The sequence below is a fragment of the Arvicola amphibius genome, chromosome 5, assembly GCF_903992535.2.
Source record: "Arvicola amphibius chromosome 5, mArvAmp1.2, whole genome shotgun sequence".
NCBI lineage: Eukaryota > Metazoa > Chordata > Mammalia > Rodentia > Cricetidae > Arvicola > Arvicola amphibius.
Genome location: NC_052051.1, coordinates 11,743,430 through 11,768,229, shown reverse-complemented (window position 1 = coordinate 11,768,229; position 24,800 = coordinate 11,743,430). Strand labels below are relative to the sequence as shown.

The window sequence follows — 24,800 nt, the reverse complement described above, 5'->3', positions numbered from 1 at the left end:
TCCAGGCCAGCAAGCCCAAGGATCCACCTGTTCTTATTTGAATAGCCCTGGGATTACAGCCATCTTCTCTTCTCTTGTACCCAGTTTTTTATGTGGGTCCTGGGAATGGAACTCAGGTGCATATTCTTGAGTGACAAGCACTTACCTAACTGAGCCACCTCCATGGCCAGTCTGTTTTTCTGAGAAGTCACACTGATGTCCTGATGTGCTCCTGAATAAAAGAAAATTAATTGCTTTAATCTTATTAGAATTTCCCAGAAAGCCTATGTTGACACTCACTAAAAAAAATTTAACATTAAAGATTGATAAAAGTCTGTATGTATCTGAGCGGACCTCCCACCCCCTTGTCTCAGTGCTGAGAATGGAATCCAAGGCCCCATGCTTGCTAGACTGTCTATAACTTTATGATGTAATAAAGATACATTGTGTGCTGGATACCAGCTCTGATTGGGAGGCAACAGCCATATGGATGCATATAGATATTGGAAGACTCTGTTGTCTATGGAGGCCAGAGGTCAGCATTAAGTTTCTACCTCTGTCACACCTTTTGTTTTTGTTTTGCTTTTTGAGATAGGGTTTCTTTGTAGCTCTGACTGTCCTGGAATTCATTCTGCAGTAGACTAGACTGGCCTCAAACTCAGATCCACCTGCCTCTGCCTCCCAAGTACTGGGATTAAAGTCATGCACCACCATCTATTTTTTTGAGACAGAATCTCTTACTGAACCTAACTTACCCATTGGCTAGACTTGCTATCCAGTGAGCCCTACAGATCCTCATGTCTCTGCCTTTCAAACACTAGGGTTATAGGAGAAACTTTGGTCATCACCGTGCCTGGAATTGGAAGACTTTTGAGGTTTCTTGATTATGCAGATACATGTCAACATGGAAAAGTTTTAATTAATTTAGGGTAGGTGGACAGATGATATGTCACAGTGTATTTGTGGCAGAGGACTAACGAGAGCCTTTGAGGTCCATTCCCAAGGCACTCTTCAAGGTTCAGAAATCTATAGCCAGCGGAAGGCTTGGGATCAGAGGGCAAAAAATGAATCTCACTCTGTACTTCTTCATGCCAGTTTCTTTATTCTGTTGTGCTGCAAAGCTTCCAGTTTATATGTACACCCACACACAATGGCTATTCTCTGGTAATAGCAAAGTTACAAGCCTTGAATTTCTCAGGGCCATCAAAATAGATGAGAACTACCCAGAATAACACTTGTCAGCTTGCTTTATGGTCCCAGGAAGGCATGGTTAGAAAGACTCCCAGGCAGCATTAAGAGGCAAAAGAACTGATTTAGGAAGCTTTAAATCCTAGGAAGGGACTAGGGGAAATCATGCATGATACTACATTTGTAGGAGTAATTCATTAAACTAGAGGTTTGTGATAGATAAATGTAAAAGGGATGAAGGACACAGTGATTGGCAGTCTCCCTCTGTCTACCTGCCAGGCTGTGGTGCCTGTGATCAGGGTTGATGCTGACATCAGATATGGGGAGTGTGGTCTACATTAGCATTTTCGCGAATGCAGCTAGCTAAAAGGGACTTCTCAGATCTAGGAATTACATCCATCACCCTAAATGGTTAGAACATGGGGAAATTATGGTTATATAGTACAAAATTCAGGGCCTGACAATTTTCCACTGCCATGCCAATTGTCAGTGCTTGTCCTCATGCCACCTGTGTGAAAGGGATTACTTTTCTCCAGAGCTTGCTAGAAAAATGATGCCTTTTTCCTGTTAACAGTCAATTTCCTAGGTTAAAGTCCTGTATCAATAAGTTTGAGGTGAAAGTAAGTGTAAGGAATTAATAGCTTTTTCTGGGTTAGTACTTTCCTAAGTCAGCTGCAGGTGAATTTGGAACACCCAGTCTCCTTATCAGGAAGGACTAGGAATCAAACAAGCTTGGACATGCCAACCTCTACCCTTGAAGGTTCCAAATGTGACCTATTTGAAAAACACTTTTCTCGATCAAATGTCCTGCCAAAATAATTGCAGGGAGCTGGCTTCTAAATTTATCTCAGGGAGTGGAGTGTAGATTAGACTGTGGAAACCAAGAATTTTGACTGCATGACTAAATTTCTCACTGGAGGTCCCACAGAGTAGGGGAGAAGTCACCCAGTACACCAGTACATGGGAAAAATTGTGCTCCATAGTTTATATTCCAAGCCAGGTGGTGACGGCACACACTTTTAACCCCAGCATTTGGGATTAAAGAGGCAGGTAGATCTCTGAGTTCGAGGCCAGCTAGGGCTACACACAGAAACCCTGTCTCAAATAATAATAATAATAATTAATAATAATAATTTATACACTGCTGAATCTTTTGTGTTGAGTTCCACTTGGAGAAAGAGTGTTTGTTTATGGCATCACAAGAAATTTGCTTTTGGGGCTGGAGAGATAGCTCAGCAGTTAAAGCATTGCCTGCTCTTCCAAAGGTCCTGAGTTCAATTTCCAGCAACCACATGCTGGCTCACAACCATCTGTAATGAGGTCTGGTGCCCTCTTCTGGCCTGCAGGCATACACACAAAACAGAATATGTGTACATAATAAATAAATAATTAAAAAAAAAGAAATTTGCTTTTAAGAACAGCTGTTATTCAAAGGCTGTAGCCCTTCATCTGGGTTTACCTTCATCAGAATGCATTCATTCTGGTGGGTTGACCTTCTGTTTTATCAGCTGAAATCACTGCACATTTCTATGGACTGAGCAGAGAACAACTTTGTAGAGTTGGTTCTCTCTTCCTATCTTTACCTGGTTCCCAAAGATAGAACCTGGGTTGTTAGACTAGTTCAGACATGTGGTAAAGTGCCTTCTACACTAAACTGTCTTACCATCAGTGGGTTAAAGGAAACACAAAAACATGAACTTTTGAGAAGAATGCTTGAGGGCTAGGGGTGGGTGTAGGTAGAGTTCTTGTCTAGCATGCTTGAACCTGGAGATTTGGTCCTCAGCACTTCATAGTTTGGGCATGGTAGCCCATGTCTGTAATCCCAGCTTTTGATCAGATACTCAGGTTCATTCTTAGCTTCATAGCAAATTAGAGGCTGCTGAGGCTACATGAAACCCTGTCTGTGAGTAAATGAGAGTAGACCAGATGGCTTAGTGGGTAAAGGTGCTTTGCTGCCAAGCTGGCTGACTTGGGTTTGGTCTCTGGAACTAATATGGTGGAAGAGAATATCATCACACATAAGCTGGGCAAACAGACACACAGTTTAAAAATAGGTAAATATAAACAAATTTTTAAAATCACATAAGCACCCCAAACAAGAAAACCAACATTATAATTTTTATTCAGCATTGAATTCTTTATGAAGGACATGGTAGGTGAAAAACAAGGTTTGGGGAAGCCAATGTGGTTGCTGCAGTCACATGTGCATACATGCAGGAAAATGCTCATACATGTTCAATTTTTTAAAAAATCTTTCTCCTATCCTTGTTTGTTTTTTGGTTTTGTTTATTTGTTTGAGATAGGATCTCAGTGTGTAGATCAGGTTGTCCTTAAGCTCAAAGAGACCCACCTGCCTCTGCCTCCCAAGTGCTGAGATCAAAGCTGTAAACTATTAATCTGGAGCATAAATAAGTCTTTTTAAAAAGAAGTAAAAATCTTTTGTCTTAGTTTTGCGATCTTAGATGAGCTTATAGTCACAGGCTTTATGGGTGATAGTGACAGTTTAGCTCACTGGTAATAGCTGTTCATATAAATAATCTTAATAATCTAATAATCGTGGTGGAAGGAAGCAGGGTGTGTAACTAACTTACAGTAACATCTAGTACTTTCTTGGGAAGCAGCAACTTTGGGTGGGCAATCATCTGAGTAGGCCACCATAAATGTGGGAGAATTGAGTTGAGGTCATTTGAAAACAAAGGCTTTGGTATACATTTCATCTAATATGTGTAAAACTATTTAATGACTAACACAAATGTTACCCTGTAGGAAAAATGTTTTAATCTTTGCAGTGGTTTGTTGGTTGGTTCTATGTATGTATCTGGGTTTTGTTTGTAAGGCTCCAGTTGGCCTAAAGTTCAAAAAGTTCCTGGGTTGGCCTAGACCCTCTCCTAGGAGCTCAGCTTAAATCTTGAACCATCATTCATCATCTAATCTTTCCTTTTTAAATATATTTTTATACTTTTTTTTATTTTATTTATTATGTATAGTGTTCTGCCTGCATGTACACCTGCAGTCCAGAAGAGGGCACCAGATCTCATAGATGGTTGTGAGCCACCATGTGGTTGCTGGAACCTCTGGAAGAGCAGTCAGTGCTCATAACCTCTGAGCCATCTCTCCAGCCCTCCCTCCCTCCCTCCCTCCTTTCCTTTCTTCTTTTCTTTATTGGTTTTTCAAGCTAGGACTTCTCTGTAGCTTTGGAGCCTGTCCTGGAACTAGCTCTTGTAGACCAGGTTGACCTCCAACTCACAGAGATCCACCTGCCTCTGCCTCCCCAGTGCTGGGATTAAAGGTGTGTACCACCACTGCCTTATTTTTATACTTTAAATAACGACATAGTTCATTATAAGTATAGAGTGTGAATGTTTTTAATTATAACAAGTCTAACATGAAGTTCTTTCACAGCTGAGAAATTTCTTGAATCTGTAGAAGGAAATCAGAATTACCCACTGTTGCTTTTAACATTACTGGAAAAGTCACAGGATAACGTCATTAAAGTATGTGCTTCAGTAACCTTCAAGAACTACATTAAAAGAAACTGGAGAATTGTAAGTATTTTGGGCATACAAAATTAAATACTCATATATTTGATATGGTTTATTGTAGGAGTGTTTCTATCTATCTGCTGTTTCATTGGTTAATTAATAAAGAAACTGCTTGACCTGATAGGTTAGAACATAGGTGGGTGGAGTAGACAGAACAGGATGCTGGGAGTGAGGCAGATGCCTCGGGCAATTGCCCTGCCTCCTCTCTCTGGGTCAGATGCGATGAAGCTCTGGCCCAAAATGGACATATGCTAGAATCTTCCCGGTAAGCCACCACCTCGTGGTGCTACATAGATTATTAGATGTGCGTTAAAGCAAGATATGTGAGAATTAGCTAATAAGAGGCTGAAACTAATGGGCTGGGCAGTGTTTAAATGAATACAGTTTGTGTGTTGTTATTTCGGGGCGTAAGCTAGCCAGGCGGCCGAGAGCAGGGCGGCAGGAAGCAGCCTGCTGCTCTCACTACAGTTTATATAAATTCTCTTAGTATATTCAGATGTAGATTCATGATAAACAGTCTCTTTCTCCAAAACTCCTGTTATTTAAGTTCCACATAACTTTCTTAAACTTTATTACTCAGGTTGTTAAGAGAGTTAAGAGACAGACCTAGGATGGGAAGACAGTTTAAATGGATAATTAAAGGAGTTTAAGATGGGTATGTTATGTTTCTGTAACCCCAGCTTCTAAGGTTGAAATAGAAGGATACTGAGGTCTTGACATCCGGGTAGCACAGTGAAATCCCATCTCAAAAAGTAAAATTTAAAGTAATTAAGATTTCCTTAGTCGCTCACAACAGGGTCTTACTGTGTAGCCCTGGCTGGTCTGGAACTCACTGTATCACTACCTATCTAAATATCTGTTTATAGTGTGTGTTGTCTAAAGATAAAATTCTTTTTTTTTTTTTAAATTATTTATTTATTTATTTATTTATTTATTTATTTTTTCAAGACAGGGTTTCCCTGTAGTTTCTAGAGCCTGTCCTGGAACTAGCTCTTGTAGACCAGGCTGGCCTTGAACTCAGAGATCCGCCTGCCTCTGCCTCCCGAGTGCTGGGATTAAAGGCGTGTGCCACCACCGCCCGGCCTAAAGATAAAATTCTTATTTGTAGTCTTTTGGGTTGATGACATAAGAATTTATAAAACAGGTCTGTAAAGATGGCCCGACAGTTTAAGAATACTTACTGCTCTTACAGAGAACCCAGGTTTGATTGTCAGTACCTGCCTGGCTTGCAACTGCCTAGAATTGAAGCTTCAGGGGATCTGATGCCCTTTTCTTCAAGGGGCTCTTGCCTGCAGATGGTGCACGTATACTTATGTAGGCAAGACACTAACACAAATTAAAAAAAAGAGAAAAAGTTTATAAAACAAATATCTTCAAGTGTAAACAGATTTTTCTTTGGACTGCCAGCTCACTAATTGTGAAAGTTCGATCTATAACTTAACCTTGTTTCTAACTAGTTCTTCAACTAAATTAACCCGTCTATGTTAATCTATGTTGTATCTCATCGCTCCTTACCTCATCTCTCTGTACTGCCCATTCTGCTTCTGTGTCTGGCTGGTGACTCTACCTTTCTTCTTCCCAGAGTTGTCTCTTTCACAGGAAGTCCTGTCTAACCTTTCCCTGCCTACCTATTGGCCATTCAGCTTTTAAACCAATCAGAAGGCACCTTGGCAAAGACACCTACCTCTTCATAGTTTAAACAAATATTCTGCAACGTTTCCCCCTTTTAGTCTAAATAAGAAGGAAAGATTTAAAACCTAATACAGTAAAATTATATGCAATAAGAACAATTATCAAGAAAGAAATACATTTACAATGTTTAGTCCATTAGTATTTGGCAAATTTAAAGAAAATACTCCATTATCTATTGATGGAGTCCAAGAGATATTATCTATTTAGTGAGTCAAAGTTTTGTACCTGATTTACTTTCTATTTACTTATTTATTTATTTATTGTGTATACAGCATTCCTTCCATGTATGCTTGCATGCCAGAAGAGGGCACCAGATCTCATTATAGATGGCTGTGAGCCACCATGTGGTTGCTGGTAATTGAACTCAGAACCTCTGGAAGAGCAGCCAGTGCTTTTAACCTCTGAGCCATCTCTCCAGTCCCCCCTGATTTATTTTCTATTAAAGCTACAGAAAACTATAACTATCCAATCTTCAACCCCATCAGAGACCTGAGGATATATTATCTAATTAAACAGGAAGTGCAAAGCAAACAACCTCCAAAACTATAGAAAAGCTAGATGCAGCTGGCTGCCTAGGTTCCTCTGTTGGAGCATCCATCTTCAGCCTTCAGACTTAGCATGTCTGATAGACTATCTTAACTTGTCTTGACAAATTTCAGCAATTGCATTATTTTGTGTCCTGCCCATCCAATTTGGACAGCATACTGTCACCAGTCAAGGCAAGGGCAGTTTCTTGCCAAGTGACTAATTTTGCCACAACCAAAGCAAACTCCATCCATATAGAGGTTCTTTAATGCCCATCATCCTCTTTTGAGTTAAATTAGTGCTGCCAGGAGCAGATGTGTCTAACTCTCATGAAAAGTCTTAGGTCATTAAAACATCTTAAATGTAAACCATTTTCTAAAAAAAAAAAAACATCTTAAATGTCTGTGTATCTTTGAAGTGTTTGTAGGCTATCTAAAATATATCTCTGTTTACCCCTTGAAAACATAACCTAACATAACATAAGCACAAATAATAAAAACCCAGAGACACATACTGGGGTTCAAGATGAAGATCAGAGAAGCAAAGCAACCAAACACTAGAGAGCTCTTACCTCTACGAAAATCTTTTTAAAAAAAGATTTATTTATTTATTTATTATGTATACAGCATTCTGCCTGCATATGTACCTGCACCCCAGAAGAGGGCACCAGATCTCATTATAGATGGTTGTGAGCCACCATGTGGTTGCTGGGAATTGAACTCAGGACCTCTGGAAGAAGAGTCGGTGCTTTTAACCGCTGAGCCATCTCTCCAGCCCCCGCTATGAAATCTTTAGACTGAAAAGAGCGTGTTCTTGTTTCATGCCACTTTATATTCCTCTCTAGTGCTGGGATTAAAAGTGTGCACCACCATGGCTGACTAGTGTGGCTAGCTTTGCACTCTGATCTCGAGGAAAGCTCTTAATGTTATAAATACATATAAATTATAAACTATACATATAAATTATAAATAGATAAATATATAAATTATAAATAATATCACTATATTTGTGTGTTTGGAACTTTTTCTTTTAAGCTTTCTCAGATCCAGTGTGGGATTACATGCCCCCATTTTGGATGCAGTTAAAGTTTATATTATTCATTAAATATTGTTCTATGTGGTGAAGAAATAATTTTAAATCTTAGAAAGTCCATGCAGTTTGCAGGCATGCTAGCTTTTCTGTAGGGTAGGAGGGATGGAAGGGCTTTTTGAGGCTGTCTGTTTTTGTAGCATAGGCAGTCCTCAAATTCATGAGCATTCCTTGTGCGTCAGCATTCTGAGTGTCTCTATCTTTAAAACCAAAGAGAGTCTATAATATCTTTTTTAATATTTATTTATTTATTATGTATAGTGTTGTGCCTGCACACCAGAAGAGGGCACCAGATCTCATTATAGATGGTTTTGAGCTGCCTTGTGGTTGGTTGCTGGGAATTCTGGGAATTGAACTTTGGACTTCTGGATGAGTAATCTTCTAGATTAGCTTCTGAGCCGTCTCTCCAACCCCTATGGTAATCTTTAAGAGGTGTACCTCTGAGTATACTCTTAACTAGTAACAGACAAGGAGTTTTCATAGGACAGATCTTTAAGATGAGAATAAAATTGTTGCTTTTAAAGGTGACTCTTAATAGACCAAGCATGATGGCATGCGCCTTTTATTTCAGCCTTTGGAGACAGACAAGTGAAACTTTAATTCAAGACCAGCCAGAGCTACATAGAGACCCTATCTCAAAAAACAAGTAAACCCCCAACAACACAAGATGACTACTTAACATGCATTGACAAATCTATAGATTTTAATCACTTGCTGATTAGCTTACATGTAAACTGAAATCTTCCTTCTGTAATTGGAGACTGCGCTTTAATTTCTCAGCCGTCCAGTCCCAAGTAATCACACAGAAACTTAAATTAATTACCAACTATTTGGCCAGTGGTTTAGGAATATTCCCAACTAGCTTTTACTTCTTAAATTAATCCATTTCTGTTAGTTTATATTTTATCATGAGGCTCCTGAGCTTGTATTTTGTTCCCTTAACATGTTGCTTCCCTGGCAGCTGGTGGTGTCTCTCCCCAACCCTGCCTTTTTTTTTATGATTTATTTATTATGTATACAACATTCCTTCCATATATGCTTGCATACCAGAAGAGGGCACCAGATCTCATTATAGATGGATGTGAGCAGCCATGTGATTGCTGGTAATTGAACTCAGGACCTCTGGAAGAGCAGTCAGTGCTCTTAACCTCTGAGCCATCTCTCCAGCCCCCAACCCTGCCTTCTTTCTCCCTCTGCCTCTGCTTGGATTTCCCAGCTATCTATATTCTGCCTGGCTATTGGCCAAATCAGTTTCTTTATTAACCAGTGGTAATAAGATATGATCACAGCATAAAGAAGGGCATCCCACATCATCCTTGCTACCTGCCTGTGTGCCTCCCTCCCTCCCTTCCTTCCTTCCTTCCTCCCTCCCTCCCTCCCTTCTTCTCTTCTTTTTGGTGTTACTAGGGATCAACCCTAAGGTTTTATGCATCCTAGCCATGTTTTCCAGAATATACCCACACCCTAGACCTCAAATTATTTTCTGATTGTTCCTTTTCTTTCTCTCCCTTTTTTTCCACCTCGAGACAGGGTTTCTCTGTGTAGCCCTGGCTGTCCTGGAACTATCTCTGTAGACCAGGCTGGCCTTGAATTGCCTGTTTCTACTCCCGAGTGCTGGGATTAAAGACATGCACCATCACTGCCCAACTCTTTTTTTTTTTATACCAGGTCTCACATAACCCAGAGTGACCTCAAAATATGTTGTGTCCCCAAGAATAACCTTAAATTCCTAACGCATCTGCCTGTACTTTCTGAGTGCTAGGATTCCAGGCATGCATCACCATGCCTAATTTATTTAGTACTTTAAAGTGAACCTAGAACTTTGTGTGTGCTGTGCAAGCATTCTTCCTATTATCCATGCTCTCAGCACCCCCTCCCGTGTGTGTGTGTGTGTGTGTGTGTGTGTGTGTGTGTGTGTGTGTGTCTGTGTCTGTGTCTGTGTTCGTGTTCATATGCTGTGGGCTCAAGCATGCACATGCAAGCACATCCGGGTACTTAGTGTAAGTGCATATGCAAGAGGGCCACAGTACACATTTGGAGGTCAGAGAATAGCATCTGAGTTTTGTCCTTACCTTCTATGTTCATTTTGTTAGTTTTCTTCTGCATGTTCTACTGGCCCTGGGCTTCTAGGGCTTCTGCCCTCTCTCATCTCTCATCTCTGGGTAGCACTAGGACAATAGATGTTCATGCTATAGATCTGGATTTGAGGAATTTGCTTGAACACAGGTCCTCACATTTGCCTGGCAAACATTTATACCCATTGAACCATCTCCATCCATACATCCATTTATTTATTTAGGGACAACACAACCCTTAAACTCACTGTTAGTAGAACCATCTCACTAACCATCTCCATCCATCCATTTTTTTTTTTTTTTTTAATTTAGGGACAGTATAGACTTTACACTCACTCTTCGGTGAAGCAGTACCTGTCACATCCTTTATGTGCTGGAATTGCAGATGTCCATCTCTATGTTTCATCTAAGAAGTAAAATTCTTTTTAAAAAAATGCTTGTGGATTTTTTTGCCTGCATGTATGTCTGCATACCTCTTGCCTACTTGGTACCCAAGGAGGCCAGAAGAGGGTGTCAGATCTCTGGAACTAGATTTATAGATGGTTGTAAGCCACTGTGGGTATTGGGAACCAAGCCCGTCTACTGTGCAAGAGTAGTACATGCTTTTACCTGTTCAACAATCTCCAGCTCAGAACCCAGTATTATTTTTTGGTTTGTTTTGTTTTCAACGCAGGGTTTCTCCGCGTAACTCTAGCTATCCTGGAACTTGCATTGTAGACCAGGATGACCTCGAACTCACAGAGTTCTGCCTGCCTCTGCCTCCACCTCCCAAGTGCTGGGATTAAAGGCATGCGCCACCATGCCTGGCAAGAAACAGAATTCTTAATTGTCATCAGGGAGTCAGAGAGCCCAGTAGTTTTTATACCAGATACTACATTTAGAAAAGAATATGTATTTGTTTCCTTCCTTCCTTTCTTCCTCCCTCTCTCTCTTTCTTTTTGAAACAGTTTAAGATATTTTAAGACAGGTGGTAGTGGCACATACCTTTAATCCCAGTACTTGGGAGGCAAAGACAGGCAGATCTCTGAGTTCAAGACCAGCCTGGTCTACAGAGCAGGTTCCAGGGCATCCAGGGCTGTTATACAGAGAAACCCTGTTTGAAAACACCAAAAAGGAAAAAAAATTAATGTAGAATTTAAACATGAAGCTTAAGAGAAAAAGAGATACTTGGAAAGATAGACCCTGAGCATAGACTTCTCTGGTATAATCAAAATATACATTTCTCTAAGGAAAAAGTTCATGCTTTTGCCATTATTAAAATCTGTTGTTATTCCTGTAGGAGGAGTCTGAGGAATGGCCACATTCTCTATTTTCCTTGGTAACCTGAGATAACAAAAATTAGTTGTCTTTTACCTGTGAACTCAGATGAATGTGAATGTGGATCCTGCATCACTTGGTTGTTGATGTTTCTCTTTTAGGTTGAAGATGAACCAAATAAAATTTGTGAGGCTGATCGAGTGGCTATTAAAGCCAATATAGTACATCTGATGCTGAGCAGCCCAGAGCAGATTCAGAAGCAGGTGATGATTCTTACTTGTAGGCTAGGCCCATGAAGGTGGGTGCGCCTTTCTGAGGCTCTCTGCTAATTAAACCTTTCCTTCCCTAGCTGAGTGACGCTATTAGCATCATAGGGAGAGAAGATTTCCCTCAGAAATGGCCTGACTTGTTGACAGAAATGGTGAATCGCTTTCAGAGTGGAGATTTCCATGTTATTAATGGAGTCCTTCGTACAGCACATTCACTTTTTAAAAGGTATTAATATGCAAGTTTATTCTTTAGTATGCTTTTTCTGTTACATTAGTATAACTTTCTGTGGTGTAACTTCTTACTCCTTTGAGTATGAACATCCTTAAGTGGCAGAGCATTATTGTGTTTGCTTCTTAAGAATGTTCATCTCAACCGGCAGTGGTGGTGCATGGTGCGTGCCTTTAATCCCAGCACTTGGGAGGCAGAGGCAGGCAGATCTCTGAGTTCAAGGCCAGCCTGGTCTGTAGAGCTAGTTTTAGGACGGGCTTGAAAGCTACAGAGAAAGCCTGTCTTGAAAAAACAAACAAACAGAAAAGGACATTTATCTCACACTGCCCTATTTTCTATTATGTTATTAGATATTTGTACATTGAATTCAGAAGGCTGTCTGGTTGAAGGTGTCTAATCGTCTGTCCTTGGTCATCTAAATTAACAGAAAGTTGTACTCCTATACTTCCTCTTCCTTTTCTAGATACCGGCATGAGTTTAAGTCAAACGAGTTATGGACTGAAATTAAACTTGTTTTGGATGCCTTTGCTTTGCCTTTGACTAATCTGTTTAAGGTATGGTATGTCTTGAAAATTACCTAGTATTTTAAATTGATGAAATATGTGTATACATTTTAGAGATTTTTTTTTTTTCTTTTAAAGCTTGGTGATAGTGCCTTTTTTTTTTTTTTTTTTTTTTTTTTTCAAGATGGTGTTTTTGTAGCTTTGGAGTCTGTCCTGAAACTTGCTCTTTAGACCAGGCTGGCTTGACCTCACATAGGTCTGCCTGTCTCTGACTCCCAAGTGCTGAAGTATTTCCTTTAAAAAAATTGCAACCCTGTGCAGAAATGGACATGGTGAGGAGTGAGCTTCCATGTTGTACAAGTATTATGTTACTGACACTTTTTTAGTCTGCTCCCTTATTTTTGTAGAGATACTTAAAAACAAAACGAAGCATCCTATCATTTCACCCAAGTAAGTGAATTTATATTTGTAAAGAGAGATTGATATTTTTGACACATGTGGAATTTAATTAATTACGTCATTTTACAGAGCACAGGGTACTTTCTTTAGAATGTTCTTAGTGTTTATAAGAATCCTATAAAATTGAAAGAAAATTTAACATTTTTTTTCTCAGACAAGATTGCACAAATACTGTTAGTAAAATGCAACTTAAGCCCATCGGCTTAAGTCTGACTTCTTTGATGACAGAAATGCTTTTCATTTCTTACCTTCACAGAGAATAGTTGTGTTGTAGTCAGTACTCAGATATAGAACTTATATAAGGGTTTTTAGTGTTTGAATAATTTTTTCTTCAGAAATTAAGGCAATGTAATCAGTTTTCCAACTTTAGATTGGCAAAGATTTTTATTTACTAACAATGTAAAAAGTCTTAGTCAGGGGCTGGGTATAGTTCACATGTCTGTAATCCCAGCGCATGGGAAGCAGACGCAAGAGGATTGGAAATTTTAAGCTATCTGGGATATCTGAGCAGGTTCCCTCCCCATCAGCTTGGTTTCTATGGTGAGACTGTCTGGAAAAGAAAAAAGCTCTATCCAGATTACAGTGTATGAAATGACCACATTGTTTTGCATATTCTGTTAGAAATGTTGCCACTTTTCTTGGGTGTTGCAGTTCATTGAGAAAACCTTAATATTTTAAATTCTGCATTCCAGAATAAAGTAACATTTACTTACCTCTTATATATGTGCAAAGCACAGGAAATTTTAGCATATAAAAATCCTATTGTTTAATATTTATACATTCTCTACACAATAGGCATTCTTTCAGTGGCTTTGAGACAGGGTGTCTCCTTTCTTAGATTATTTTTCTATTTGTATATGAATGTTTTGCCTGCCTGCATGTATATGCACTATGTGTAAGCCTTTAGGATTCTCTGGAACTATAGGTTCTTACCCACTGTGGTACTGAGTTGTCTCTGTAGCCCTCCTCTCTATTCTATGTAGCTCTGGTTAGCCTGAACTCACTCTGTAGACCATTGTGGCCTCAAACAGAAGAGATCTCCCAGCCTTTGAGTTCAGGAATTAGAAGTTGGGTGACACCACATTTTTTCCTCCCAGGATCTCACTATGTAGCCCTAACAGGCCTAGAACTTAGACTTACTGTAGACCAAGTTGGCCTCAAACTCAGTGTCCTACCTGTACTTTTAGTGCTGGCATTAAAGGTGTGAGGTACACCTGGCTATTGTTTGTTTGTTTTTAAGGTAGTCTCTTATAGTTCAGGCTCTCCTTGAACTTATTATATAATCAGTGATGACATTGAACATCTGAGGATTTTGTCTTCACCTCCCAAGTAGCTAGGTTTCATGCTTTCACTACCCCGACAAGGTTGTGTGGTGCTGAAGATCAAACCCTTGGCTTCATGCATGTCGTGGTTGTATTCCAAATGTCCCTTGAATCTTGGAATCTTTCTACTTGTACTTGGATTCGACTTGCCTTATCACACCCAGCTGTAACGCACTACTAGAGTAATATTCCTTATGAATGATGGAGTCTAGGTTCTATGCAGATCTCTTGGCCTCCCAAACTCATTCCTGTGCTGTTTATGTGCCGCTTTGCACAACTCATGTAGAATCTGACTCAGAAGTAGAGGCATGCAGAACATTGTAAAGATAAACGCATTGCTGCATTAGTATAATGCTCAGTTGGAAATGATCTAAATGCCAAACAGTAGAAGTTTCTTAATAACAGCATGTGGAAACTGTTTTTGCTTCGTATTTATATATGTGCCCATAGCTGATGGAAAGATGCTCAGTGTTACAATTTGGATTCTTCAGTAATACTCTTACAGTCAAATTAAAAATATATACTTTTAACTTGTTTTTCAGAATCTCTTAAGTGAATATATGCTATTTAAAGGCCTTATTTGGAGAAGAAATTAGTGTAGTCTCAGCATAGCATAAGGCTATTTCATTAAGCTCAGCATGCTGATTTTATGATACACTAAAACCATGTTCCTAAATTCCCTTCCAAGGCTACCATTGAACTGTGCAGCACCCATGCAAATGACGCCTCTGCCCTGAGGATTCTTTTTTCTTCTTTGATCTTGATCTCGAAATTGTTCTATAGTTTAAACTTTCAGGTAAGTTTCATTTGATTTCTTGCTTTTGGTTCTCATTTTTCCTCTCTCATTCTCATTCTCTCTCTTTCAACTTTAAATGTACAGTCTACCCCAGTGCTCCATACCACTGAACCATCTCTGTAGCCCCACCCCCAAGCCTTTTTCTTTTCTTTCTTTCTTTCTTTCTCTCTTTCTTTCTTTCTTTCTTTCTTTCTTTCTTTCCTTTTTTTCTCTCTATTTGTTAATAGTTCTTGGAGGTGGTGGTGGTGGGGAACAGCTTCATTTTCTCATGAAACTGCTGTCAGGACGTTTTCTCTCTACAACGGGTCTACTTTGAACAAGCTATAAAGATAATAGATAATAAAAAACTATATATTTATGTCAGTGAACAAGAGGAAGTCCTCAAAAATCTTAACATCATTTTAAAATTAGGGGTTGGAGAAATGGCTAAGTTCTGGGAACCAAAAATCACTTAGCCGTCCCTTCAGCATCTCCTTCCTCCACCTCACATCTCTGCCCTAAATTTTAAAAGCATTACAGAGACAAAAATTAATAAATCAATGTGATTTTTGAGTTTTTATTTATTTGTATGTGTGAATGTTTGCCATGTTTGGGTGGGTGCCTGAGGAGGCCAGGAGTGGGCTGGAGTTACAGGTAGTGGTGAGTCACTATGTGGGTGCTAGTGATCTTAACCACTGAACCATCTCATTGCAGGCTGGTGAGAGATGGGGAAAGCTCTGACAGGAATAAGAACCGTAGATATATCAGAGGGAGTGCTGGTGACCACTGCACTACAGCAAGAAATGTCTGTCGTGCTTGTTATCAAGATACCATCTCCAGTTATTCCTTTCGGGCTTTTTAAAAATTACCTATTTTTTATTTTTATTTATTGTGTGTCTGAGTATGTGCTAAGTGTGATGTCTTTAGAGGTCAGGACTAGATTTGGATTCCAAAACTGGAGTTGCAGATGTTTGGGACTCACCACATGCGTGTTGGGACCCAGACTCTGACCCTTCTAAGAGCAGGATGTGCTCTTAACCTGAGCTTCTCTTAAGCTTTCTTTCTTTAGGTTTGTTTTTCTGTGTGCATGCATGCACATGGTGTATGCCTGTTCTTGATGCAGGGATTCTTGAATCAGAACTTCAGGACAAGGAAGGGATATTAACTGGTGCACATTCATGCACCAAGATAGAAAAACTGAATTTGTCCTTTGTACTGCATAGTGTCTGCCTGTTCTTAACATTTAGAACATGGTAGTATTTGCAGTGGTCAGGGAGCCCTCGCCAAAGAAATTGCATTTTTATTAGGTGAAGGTGACAAATGTCTTCAAACAATGTATGTATTAAACTGGATAGCAAAATTCTTAAGTGAGTACTACTGAGTTTTTGTTGTTGTCATTTTGTTTTGTTTATCTGAAAAATCAGGAAAAATAAGCTTGAGTTGTCACAGATAGGAAGCCTATTTCTTCAGAAGACTGTACTGTACTATGCTAGAGAAAATCAGCAACTCTACAAGAAACCAGAGTCTGGACTGTGGTCATCTTACAATAAGATCACTAATTGGAAGGGAAGGGGGTTGTGTTGGTAATGAGTGTGCTTTGTGAGCATGGGCTTCATGCCAGTCCTCATCGAATCTCTAAGAAATCTGTGGGTATAGACTGGGGAAACACAGTAGGTACCGTGGTGTGATTTTCAGAGGCCTGAGACTGCAGGACAGACATCAGCTGCCACAGTCACAGATGGACCAGTCCATATGTGAGCCCAGAGGCATGGCCAGATGTTTTATCGTAGTGGGGAAATAGGTTACTCTCGCCATTTTATCAAAAGTTTCAAGTCCACGATTATTCTTTAGGATCTCCCTGAATTCTTTGAAGATAATATGGAAACTTGGATGAACAACTTTCATACCCTTTTGACATTGGATAATAAGCTCCTACAGACTGATGTAAGTATTTAAAATATTGTCAAAGTTTTTTTTTCCCTTCATTAAGAATTATATTGGGCCGGGCGGTGGTGGCGCACGCCTTTAATCCCAGCACTCGGGAGGCAGAGGCAGGCGGATCTCTGTGAGTTCGAGACCAGCCTGGTCTACAAGAGCTAGCTCCAGGAAAGGCTCTAAAGCTGCAGAGAAACCCTGTCTCGAAAAACCAAAAAAAAAAAAAAAAAAAAAAGAATTATATTGGTGTATAGATGAAATGCAGTGTTGAAATGTTTGTTTGGCATGAGTGGGCCCTGGGTTCAACAGCAGTAAAAGGAAAAAAAAAATTAGTCTGAAGACTTACTTACTCATGGATTGTTACTAGGTAAAATTCCACAAATGTAAGAAATTTGACTATGTAATATGTAGGGAATTTCTTACCGTAGTTGGGCCTACTTTCCTGTAATCTCAGCACCGTCAGCGTTAGAAGATTTGGAGTTCAGTGTCATTCTCAGGTTTATGAGACCCTGAAGACGGATGCTAAAAAGAAATCCCACACTAGCTCAGAATTGAGTGTAATAAAGGGTTATTTATTTAGGGGTAGACTCACAGATCACAGTCCTCTGCTTGATTGGGGAACTGCAACCAATTCCCACAGCTGGAAGAGAGAGAGAATGCATGCATTCTATTACTCACTATTATTATTAGTGTGAGTAAGCTCACACTAATCTATTATCCCATCCAATCCCCCCCCCCCTTTATTTTTTGGTTTTTCGAGATAGGGTTTCCCTGTAGTTTCTAGAGCCTGTCCTGGAACTAGCTCTTGTAGACCAGGCTGGCCTCAAACTCAGAGATCCGCCTGCCTCTGCCTCCCGAGTGCTGGGATTAAAGGCGTGCACCACCACCGCCCGGCTCCCCTCCCTTTTTTAAAAAGATCCCTGAGTCTACACTAATAATAGCAAATAATAGAGTGAATACTTGTGGGCTATTATTTATAGGCTATTTACATTGATTTAGATTCTTGTATATTGATATAAACTTAAATTGTATTGAATATGTTCCTATTTTCGTCTATAAGACCCTGTCTTATGAAACAAAAAAAGTGGGTTGGGGATCTTGTAAGATAGCTCAGCAAATAGCATTTGTTGCCATGCTTGATGACTTTATTTATTTTCTCTCCCTTTGAGGCAGGGTTCTTCTGGGTAGCCCCGGCTTTCCTGGAACTCTCTTGTAGACCTGGCTAGCCTTGAACTCACATGCTTTTGCCTCTGCCTCCTAAGTTAGGTTATTAAAGGCATGCTTCACCATTCCCAACTCTATATTTAGTTTATTGTTAATTTATTTTCTAGCATATATTTGCAAAGTTCTTAAGAGTTGAGAAACGTCTAACTCTGTGGAGGAGAAACTGGTCCATACAGCTAATCAAAAATGTGCCAGAGTCACTCAGGTTTGAACTCAAAGCATGAGGGGCACAAGGAGAGACTGCACTAATAAGTTTCAATGCAGTTGGTGAACCCTACTTAAAGTTATATTAATTAAAGGCATTCTGCTATTTTAAAAATATTTTATGTGTGTCAGTGTTTGCCTGCATACATATATGCACCACATTCGTGCTGTGCCTGCGGAGGTCAGAAAAGGATGTTTGATCCCCTGGAACTGGAATTGCCAAAGGTTATGAACTTCTGTTTGGATACTGGCAAGTGAACCCAGGGCTGCAAGAGGAGCAAGTGTTCCCCCTGCTGTTAAATATTTTATAGCAAAGTGTTCATACAAACCTTATAGTGTTACTTTGTTTGGAGATAGGGCATTGCACATATTAGTATACTTAGTAATAAAATGATAATCCTCTGTGGAGTAGCAACATAATAGTAAAATGGGAGTGCACTGATGTGATTGCCTAATGGTTAAAAGCATCAGCAGCTCTGACACAGAGGACCTGTGTTTAGTTCCCAGTGCCCACATACTTGTTCACAGCCATCTGTAGTTCCAGTTCTAGGGGAATCCAATGCTCCCTGCTGATCTCCACTGGCATCAGGAATACACGTGAAGCACAGGCATTCATACAGGCAAAACACCTGTGCACATAAAACTTGAAAATAATATAGATTTTAAAAACCCATGCTACAGGAAGTATATATAATTACTGTTCAAGCTTCTATAGTATTTTTTTCTGTTTTAGATTTTTAACTTTTATTTTTTGTGTATTTTCCTCACACATGCAAATGTATATCACATCCTGGAACTGAGATTTTCGTTGGTCATGAACTTAACATTTGGCTTCTAGGAATTGACCTGGGTCCTCAGCAGGAAGGGGAAGTGCTCTTCAACACTGAGATGTTTCTTTAGTCTCCACATATTTTTCAGTCTCATTTTAAATGCTTCATTATCAACAACAAGGAGAAAAAGGCTTACTCAGCTCAAATATGTGAGGATGTAGGTCTTCTGATGCTCGGGATGTTGAAGTCAAAGGATCATTAGTTTGAGGCTAGCCTAGTACATATTGAAAGACTATTTTTAAGGGGGGGCAGGCAGTGGTGGCGCTCGCCTTTAGGAGGCAGAGACAGGCAGAGTTATGTGAATTTGAGGACAGCCTGGTCTACAGAGCTAGTTTCAGGTTAGCCAGGGCTACATGGAGAAACCTTGTCTTAAAAATCAAAAGGTAGGAGGTGTTAAGAGTTACTGTCAGTGATTTGTAAGTAATGGTTTTATCACTTGTTTCTTTGAAAACCTAGCATAGAGTGATGCCAGCACACGTGCAGTACAATACTTGATTTGGATTTAATTTTTAAAGATGCCTATGCCTGAATTACAGCTTCTCTCCTTCCTTTATATCAACCTAAAAGTTGTATGTTTTTGAGTTTTGTCTTTTCTCTCATGTGAGGATGAAGAGGAAGCAGGCTTATTGGAGCTTTTAAAGTCTCAGATTTGTGATAATGCTGCGCTCTATGCACAGAAGTATGATGAGGAGTTTCAGCGATACCTGCCTCGCTTTGTCACAGCCATTTGGAATTTACTAGTTACAACAGGTCAAGAGGTTAAATACGATTTGGTAAGATGATGTTAGAGACAAGAAATATTTCTTCCTTGTTTATTTCATAAAAAAATAAAGTAGTTTTGCTTTTAAATATATTATTTTTGTCTTTTGTTTCAGTTGGTAAGCAATGCAATTCAATTTCTGGCTTCAGTTTGCGAAAGACCTCATTATAAGAATCTGTTTGAGGACCAGAACACGCTGACAAGTATCTGTGAAAAGGTTATTGTGCCTAACATGGAATTTAGAGGTAATTATGGGAGAGTGGAAAGGGTTTTCAGGGGAGTAAAAGCTATTCTTTAAAGTATAAACTTGGGAGCTGAGATCCCCCTCCTCCCCTATTTAAAGGTGTTTAACATTAATTTAATAAGATGTCTTCTTCTGATTGTTATGATTTTGTGTGTGTATGTGTGTGCAGTTATTCTTTTTTCTTTTGGTATTTTGAAAAGGGTTTCTCTGTGTAAATTTGAAGCCTGTCCTGGAGCTCACTCTGTAGACCAGACTGGCCTTGAACTCACAGAGATTTTCCTGCCTCTGCCTCCTAAATGCTGGATTAAAGGTGTGCACCACCACCATCTAGCTATTGTTGTTTCAATTGTGAGTTTTCAAGACACATCTGAAGGACATATCTTTATTCTGATGTCTGTGCTACTTGTGTTTATCCATGAAATATTTTATCAAATAATAGTGAGTACAGTTGCATTTTTTTTTTTTAATGTACTTACTGGCAAAATAGAAGGCATTCCTAGAATGATGCCTAAACTTTTGAATGTTGGCGATGAAGGTGGGTTTTAGGAATAATAAATAATAAAGAATATTTATTACAATCATGATTTGTCGAATACTCACTTTTTGGGGTGTTTGCTGCTAAAGTCACAGTGAAAGAATACTTGTAGAACAGCAGTTCATGTGTAGATTGTGATGACGTGTTCTCTGGAGGCCGTCTCAAATAATCAACTTTCTGTGTAGCTGCTGATGAAGAGGCATTTGAAGATAATTCTGAGGAGTACATAAGAAGGGATTTAGAAGGCTCTGGTATGTATTTGGTTTTCTTAGTTATTAGTCACCTAGCAAGCCAATTTTAAGGCTTTTTTTTTCTAATAAATTGGGAAATAGATAATAGTATAGCTTCAGCTTTTATTAAGAGTCTTTTCCTTCTCTAACTCTGACCTTTGTGTCTGTCTGTCTCCTTCCTTCCTTTCGTCCCCTCATCTGCTTTCACACTCATATACACAAAAAGGTATTAAGTGATCAAGGAAGACATTCAACATTGACCTCTAGCCTGTACACACTAAAAATGCCTGTGCATGCACAGAAACATACATATATGTACCCACTGCATGCAAAAGATTGTCATCCTCGGGTACACAGCGAGTTTGAAGCCATCATATGCTATATGAGGTCCTGTTTCGAAAGATCCAATTCTTAGAGACTGGGGATATAGCTCATAGTAGAACCCTTATATTGATTACATTGCTACGTTGATTGCTTGGGTTCAGTCTTTATCAAAATAAAACAGTCTTAAATCTTTTGTCTTTTCAAATTATTGTAGAATTTATGATATTATAACCACTTTAGCTTCATTCTCATTTTGTGTTTTTTTTAGGGGAAAAAGTGTGTTCTTTTTGTTGTGTTGCTGACAGTTTCTTAAAAACTGGACTGGTTGATTGCTTCTTTGTCCCAAGATACATTTTCTTTCAATTTTATAGATATTGATACTAGACGCAGGGCTGCTTGTGATCTTGTACGAGGATTATGCAAATTTTTTGAAGGTCCTGTGACAGGAATCTTCTCTGGTTATGTTAATTCTATGCTCCAGGAATATGCAAAAAATCCTTCTGTCAACTGGAAACACAAAGATGCAGCCATTTACCTTGTCACGTCTTTGGCATCCAAAGCCCAAACACAGAAGGTAAATCTTTTCTTGTTGGTTTTGTTTCTGAAACAGCTTAGCTACCACAGGACTCAAAAAGAAATGTCTATCTGCTAATGCAGCCTCTTGCTCTTAATATGTGGATGAACTGCGTACTTGCCTCTTGATCCACACTGCCCATTCTTACTTCACTGTATAAAACATAATTTAGCCAAACTAATTGGTTTAGGAACATTTATTGTCTTAAGACACTTTTGTTTTATATCTAAGAACTTGGGTATTGAAGTGTTCATCTCTGGACTGAAGAGATAATACCAGCACACAAGAGGCTAGAGGAGAACCATGAGCTCAAGACCCTCAGTGCTATGTAGTGAGATCCTGGCTCATGAAAGAAAAAGGAAAAACAATGGAGAGATAGCTTTGTTGTTAAATGTACCGGCTATTTTTCCAGAAGACCTGGGTTCAAATCCCAGCATCTACATGGTTCATGCCTTCTGTAACTTCAATTGCATGGGACTGGATAGCCTCTTCTGGCCTCCTCAGGCACCTGACATACATGTGGGGCATAGACATAGATGAAGTAAAACATTTATACTTAACAACAATAGAGGGTTAAATGAAGTTCTCATCTCCTAAGTTTGTGCTATTGTATGCAGATATTTTGTGTTATTTTACTGTTATGTATTTTTTTCAGCATGGAATCACACAAGCCAATGAACTTGTAAACCTAACTGAATTTTTTGTGAATCACATACTTCCTGATTTAAAGTCAAATAATGGTGAGTTTTGTGAAATTGTTTCTTTTCTATAACTTATAATGTTGTACCTTCAGTTTTTGCTACAATAATATGGCAGAAGTTCAGGGCTCTGTGTCATTGGAATTTTCAGAGGCAGTAATGACGGGGTTTCCTCAGCTCCTTTCTATGTAAAATTAACTTGACAATACTTTGTTTTAGAAGAAACTAGTAGTAAGGAGGCAGACTGAAACTCAGCTTTGTTATCCTGCTATATTCTTACTGTGATTTTTATATAGGAAGGAAAAGAAAGTAAATTAAAAGTTCTAAGATGGTTGTGGTGGTGAACATCTTTAATTCTAGCACACATTTAAGTGCAGGCAAAACACATTAAATAAAAATTTTAGCCAGTTTTGGTAACACATGGATTTATTGTCAACACCCATGAGGCACCAGGTCTCTGAGTTCTAGGCCAGTCTGATCTAGACTTGAGTTCCAGGATAACTGTAGCTACATAGTGAGACCCTGTCACAGGTAGATGGATGGATGGGTAGGTGGGTGGGTGGGTGGGTGTGGGATATGTCTGTAATCCCAGCATTTTCAAAACTAAGGCAAGAAGACTAAGGAGTTCATAGACTTCTAAAGCAGCAGGACAAGTTCAAGGCCATATGGGGATGGAGCATATTCTGCCTTGAAAAAACAAGGAAAGAAATCAAATTTAGTTTCAAAGTATGTGAAATTGATAAGAAAAGTTTCCCATGTTTATGAATATGCTGATGTAAATTGAGATAATTCCTTAAACTTTTTTGGTAAGAGGAATGTATATAGCCAGGCATTCTGGAACATACCTTCTTGTGTGTATGTGTGTGTCACCAGCGTTTATGGGGGTGGGAGTCATCAGTCTTTGGCTACCACCTTCCCATGGCCACTAGCACGTTGCTTAGCTCTTCCTGCTTGTGCATACCGAGTGCATACCGAGTTTGTCCTTGGACACCTTGAGCAGCTCCATGGCACGCCACTCATAGGCTACAAAGCCTCATGTCCCGCAAGAACTTGGGTGCTTGGTGAGGTGCCTTTATCGCTGGCTGTGTGTCGGCATGCTGATGTTCTTTGTCCCCTTATCATCCTTGCTGAGGCCCATGGCCATTGGGTAGTGCAAGGCCATGGCTGCTGTTCTCCCATGGCAACCATGATAGGAAGGACAGTGCTATGCACAAACTCAGGATATCTCTGGAGCATGCCTTTAATCCCCTTACCAAGAGGCAGCCAACTTTCTATGAGTTTGTGGCCAGCCCACTCATGCATGCTTTCTCCCTCCCTCCCTCTCTCCCTCCTTCCCTATCTCTCCCCTCTTCCCTCTCTCTCCTCCTCCCTCCCTCCCTCTCTCTCTCCCTCTCCCTCTGTATGTATGTATACACACACACACACACATACATGTACACACACACATATATATATATATACACATATACATATCAAGTTGCAGACTAGGCAGAGTTACACAGTGAAAGTATATATACACACAGGGGTCAACAGTAGTTCGATAAGCTTCTATGCCTCCATTGTCCAGCTGGCTTTATGATTAGCAACAGCTGGCTGGTATTTTATTATCACCAATTTGTTTTTCTTTCACTAGAGGAATTGAAAGCAAATCCCAACTGAATGATGTGAGTTCAGAACAGCTTAATTGTTGGGACACTGACATACATTGCGCAGCAGCCAAACTCCAGTCACTTGACCAGTAGTAGCTCCATTGTTTAAGCTCTGATGTCACTGATTTGTGAGTAATCTTATGTAATTGTGTTTTTGTTTTTTGTTTTTTTTTTAATAGTGAATGAGTTTCCTGTTCTTAAAGCTGATGGTATCAAATATATTATGATTTTTAGGAATCAAGTAAGTAGTGCTTTTTCCCCACCTGGCATTTAATAGTTTTATGCAGCAACTTCTCCAGTCTCCTGTGTAATCAGTATTTGACATCTGCAGCTAACTAAAAAAAAAAAAAATTCTCTTTAATAACCTGTGATTCCAGATGATGCTTAATTTCCCTTAAATGTCTTGTTTTTCCACTTTTTACCCTGAAAACTGAACTCATGTTTTCACACATGCTAACAAGCAAGCGTTCTCATGTGTTGATCTCTATAACCCACCTTAGTATCTTGTGTTTTTATAACAGTTTTATTAAAAATTTGACTGGGTGGTGGTGGCAGACACCTTTAATCTCAACACTCAGGAGGCTAAGTCAGGCAGATCTCTGAGTTCAAGGCTACCCTGGTCTACAGAGCTAGTTCCAGGACAGCCAGGACCACACGGAGAAACCTGTTTCGACAAATAAACAAAAAAA

At 39.5% G+C, this 24,800-nt stretch overlaps 1 protein-coding gene across 1 annotated transcript in view; it reads left to right on the top strand.

Moving 5' to 3' along the window:
• Positions 1–24,800, top strand: part of Cse1l (chromosome segregation 1 like) — a 47,492-nt gene that overhangs the window by 8,757 nt on the left and 13,935 nt on the right. The window contains exons 3-14 of the mRNA XM_038330386.1: positions 4,570–4,712; positions 11,509–11,610; positions 11,697–11,842; positions 12,309–12,399; positions 14,818–14,925; positions 16,756–16,848; positions 19,703–19,870; positions 19,973–20,102; positions 20,822–20,887; positions 21,562–21,764; positions 22,420–22,504; positions 24,291–24,352. Of these exons, the coding sequence (XP_038186314.1) occupies positions 4,570–4,712; positions 11,509–11,610; positions 11,697–11,842; positions 12,309–12,399; positions 14,818–14,925; positions 16,756–16,848; positions 19,703–19,870; positions 19,973–20,102; positions 20,822–20,887; positions 21,562–21,764; positions 22,420–22,504; positions 24,291–24,352 (1,397 nt within the window). The remainder of the gene's footprint in view (positions 1–4,569; positions 4,713–11,508; positions 11,611–11,696; positions 11,843–12,308; positions 12,400–14,817; positions 14,926–16,755; positions 16,849–19,702; positions 19,871–19,972; positions 20,103–20,821; positions 20,888–21,561; positions 21,765–22,419; positions 22,505–24,290; positions 24,353–24,800) is intronic.